At 36.1% G+C, this 4,480-nt stretch overlaps 1 protein-coding gene across 1 annotated transcript; it reads right to left on the bottom strand.

Moving 5' to 3' along the window:
- Positions 1-960: 960 nt before the first annotated feature.
- LOC140985321 (uncharacterized protein At4g26485-like) lies at positions 961-3,897 on the bottom strand. The gene is made up of 3 exons (XM_073453146.1): positions 3,516-3,897; positions 2,430-2,628; positions 961-2,071 (listed from the first exon to the last, which is right to left on the bottom strand). The coding sequence occupies exons 1-3, from the start codon at positions 3,685-3,687 to the stop codon at positions 1,381-1,383; spliced, it is 1,062 nt and encodes a 353-aa protein (XP_073309247.1). The 5' UTR covers positions 3,688-3,897; the 3' UTR covers positions 961-1,380.
- Between the last annotated feature and the right edge of the window lie 583 nt (positions 3,898-4,480).

Here is a 4,480-nt window from a genome sequence, read left to right as displayed (position 1 = left end):
TGCTCACATCTAATTATATCTTTACAGCTTTGCACGATAGACCCAAATTCTGAAATACCTACGTCGGAAGATTTGATCGCCTCCACCACCACCTTTGCATCCAGTTCAAAGTACACTTTCTTCAACCCCAGTCTTCGAACCCAAGATAACGCTTCAAGAAGACACATGGCCTCACCCTCTTTAACACTAAACACCCCAACAATAACACATGTTCGGCACCTCAAAAACATACCATTTTCATCACGTAAGATGCATCCAATGCCTATCTTTTGATCGGAAGGGAAGAACGCCGCATCCACATTGCACTTGATAGATAGTTGGGGTGGCTTATGCCAATCAGGACAGCCACTATCTGTGCTATGTACAGCAGCTATTTCTTGGGATATTTGCTTGGCTCTTAACCAGTCACAAAAGAATTCTAGTGCAAGTCGAACCGTTGTGACACACCAACAGACGAGACGAAATCTTCTGTTACATTTGATGTACTTTATTCAAACAAGTTTAGTTTGAAAAATTTATTAAAAAGTAAATTTACTAAATACCACACTTGAAAAAATAGAATAACTCATCCACAAAACATTCGATTCATCTATTTTTTAATTAAAAAATCATCGATATATTATTTTAATCATTTATCATGGTTGAAATACGATTTATTATCGATTTCTTTTTAAGAAAATAGATGAATAAAATGTTTTATCAATGCTTAATTATATTTTATTAATACATAATGTTTCTTGCGATTTAATTTATAATAATTTTGACAAACGAAATTTGTTTGAGCAAAGTGTAAAACGATTTGAAACAGTATAACAGACGAGAAATAGCTTTTTCTTGGTATAGTAANATAGAAAGTGGTTCTTTCGATTTCATTCAATATAAGTGTTTTATGTTCACTTACTCGTTATACCGTTTATTCACCACGTGCAACGCACGTGTTACTTGCTAGTATATATTAAATATCGGAATCCGTTGATTAGAAAGCTGAGATTCGGATGACAATAAAATTCTCAATGGATGTAGTTTAGGACAATGTCCAATTCATCCACCCTTGCAACAAAACCATTCAAGATATGTCAAACACTTGAACTGAACTCTTTAACTTTCCCTTGGGAGATTGGTCTGCATGCCTGCATATTTCTTCTCTTCCATATTATGGCAATTGACGTTTTGTATTGCAAGTAATTGCCAAAAACGAAAAAGAAGTAAGCAAGTATAGAGCGCCCATCAACCAGAAAAGCATATTCGTTTCTGTTCGTCCACGGTTTTCCAGAACCGAGAATCAAAATGATTGTTGTAGATCATAATAGCATGAATCTACATATATTTTACTGGACAAAAACAAAACGAGTTCCACAACTCCTTGCTCGAATACGCTGATCAGCATGTACTTGCTAGCATCTGTCTCAACAATTCGGATCTAAGAATGCTCAGATTATGAAGTTCTTCCAAAATGCCAATATAACCACTCCAAGTGCCGCCTGGAACTGAGCAAATATACGTTCTAAAACCAGTCATCAGAGCTTCACAAACAGATTGATATAGAGCATGGCTGGTTCCACCAAATGTTTCCTCAACATATTTAAGATAGCGACCAAATACCACATGACACTCATTGGAGATTCTTATATTTGAAGTTTGTATGATACGCAGAGGGGCATGATCATATCTCAAAGGATGTAATCTCTCGAGCGGCGGTGGTTGATGCTGCTCCAAGATGGGAACTTCTTGAAACTCGGCAGGCATTTTGTGAATCAAATCCAACGTTCTTCCTTGTCTCAGAATTTTCTCAGCTGCGAGGTAGAGTTTGAATTTGAAGGTTCTACACTCACCAAGTCGAAACGGCATATCACATCTGGACCCCGCACCTCTTTTGTTTTCATATCCAGGATAGTCCTTGATACTGAACACAGGACTTTCCACAAGAAATAAAGCACACTCAGATGCAAGATCTTCAATCCTCCACTTGTTATATGGAGAAGTAACTTTGTGATTTAGATGAATTTCACCGTCATCCATCAGCATTCTTCTTGCATTCCTAAAGAATCCATGGACAAGGCTCCTATGCATACTGTAAATATCGAAAAGTCTAGTTAAGGCAAAAGAACTGACGCAAAAAGAAGAATGTGGCTGTAATTTCATGTGTCAGAAGTGAATAATAGCCTAATGCAACATGAAAAGTTGTAAACAAACTAAGAAGGCTACAATCTTAATTTCTAGTATTTATTTCGTTACTACTGAAAATATTCTTTTTGGTGTCCTCTACAAGCCTTCCATATGCAATACATTATCATGATATCGTGGTTGCGCTTTCAATCTTATGAGATCACTCATGAATATTCATGAACACAAAGATGTTATATAAACAAATAGAGTAATCAACCAAGAAATAATGTTGTTGAATATTTTTTACAGGAAGAGAGACGTACTTGATAAGAGCAGGATCATCTTCCTTCCTATGAAAACCAGCATGAGGGAAATTATAAATAATTCTGTGAAATTTCCGGCATTGAAGATCAGTAAGCATCATCATTCTGGTGGCATCCACTCCATGAAACAGGGATGCGCCCAAGATTTCCAACTGTCTTAAATTAGTTTTTGCATTCTTGTATTTCTGAATCAGTTGATCTAGTTCGATGTTTCAACAAGAAGAAACTTAACCAATTAAAACATAACACAAAGGACATGACAAACATGATACCCGAACAATCGTGCATGACAACGTCTAAATGTTGGCATAATCAATCATTTACAATTTGTCTGGCGGAACAGCCGGTATCCAATGTCCAAACTAAGGGAAGAGATGGACACATAGATGTTCAGTTCTTAACCTTGTATTTAAATAAGGAACCAACTAAAAGAAGTCATAAAATAGAGTAAATAACAGAAATACTCCTTTAGTAACTGATCAAACATACATGGCACAACTTTAACCGAGTAGCAAACATTAGTCCATGTTAAACTAGATCATGCAGAACAAAACTTGATATTAACAAATGTATCATACGAAATTGCAACCGGTCTCAAAAGAAGATATCTCTCTCAAAATGTAGCTGTAACAGAGCAAAGAATGACCCAAATAAAATAAGGTGTATGCACTGCAATCAAACATTCTTAACCTAACAAAATATACATTACTAAAATATATACAAAGACGGGAGTAAATCCGAACACAATGATTACTTCGAATACAGCATTTGGGCTTCCTTGTAAAAATGGATTAAACTTCTGCTCTCCAAATCCCGAAACATCGATCATGGTCTTAAAGAAAAAAATAAAAGAAGAATCAGGTAAAACACGACGATAACACAACAACCAAAAAGAAGAAAGCATAGTTCAACAAGCGAGTAAAAAAAAACTGGATAAGATAAAGTGAAGGCAACAACCCCCGGCCCCGTCTGTATGCATGAATGTGTCAAGATTCAGGGTTAACACAAGGAAAAAAATCACTATTGACAAAGGGAAAAATGATCCTCCCATAAGAATAGCAACACCACAGACACAAAAAAAAATACCATAAGAGTCGAGAGAAGTGCAGACGATGTTACTTGCAGAGCCAAAAGCCATAGCCAAACACAGTGAAAAAGAGAAGTCTCCTTGTCCCACCAGTAGGATGGAATGACCCGAACAATAGTGCTTTATCCATCTTTCTTCTCTTCCCAACATCACACTTTCGATGGCTGCCATTAACGTGATTCTTTGAGGCGAAAAGGTTTAAACTTTACACAAACTGTTGAGTGTTTGCCTTTACCAAAGGCAAAAAAATTTGAAAACAGTGACTGGTGAGAGAATTGCTTTCATTCCCCTCTTATGTATAGTTTTGGCAATCGATGAGGCTGCTGATGTGAATGACGGGACTGACCGTAATTTTATTTTTAACGTAAATAAATAAATTAAAGTAAAGTCCAATGAAAAAATTAAAAATAAAATATTTATCGATATTTTTGAAAAAATTTACTGATCTTTGTTAAATAAAGTCCTGTTATGTAGGGACATTTACTTGTTTTTGACTTGGTTCATGTTTCTGTTAGCATTTTGCTTTATTCTTGTTGAGTTGTTATTTCCGTTGAATTGTATGGCTATATAAGCCAATACCATTATCAATAAAACTTGAGCCATTGATACCCAGTTTGTTGTATATTTATTCTCAAATCTTATAAACAGATTAAAGTTCTCAACAATCTGGTATCAGAGCTTGCACTGGTCCTAATAAATTCTAGCAGCAACATAGAAGATGACTACGAAGATGACTACCGACAACTTCATTCAGCCAGCTATTCCTCGCTTTGAGGGTCACTATGATCATTGGAGCATGTTAATGGAAAATGTTTTACGTTCCAAGGAATATTGGGAGTTGGTGGAGTCTGGCTATGTTGAACCAGCAAATGAAGCATCACAGTCAGAAGCACATCGCAAAAGGAATGAGGAAATGAAGCTCAAAGATCTGAAAGTGAAGAATTATCTCTTCCAGGCCATTGAC

The sequence above is a fragment of the Primulina huaijiensis genome, chromosome 9 (assembly GCF_012295235.1).
Source record: "Primulina huaijiensis isolate GDHJ02 chromosome 9, ASM1229523v2, whole genome shotgun sequence".
Classification (NCBI taxonomy): Eukaryota; Viridiplantae; Streptophyta; class Magnoliopsida; order Lamiales; family Gesneriaceae; genus Primulina; species Primulina huaijiensis.
Note: the sequence above shows the minus strand (reverse complement) of the source record. Positions and strands in the feature narration are given on the sequence as shown.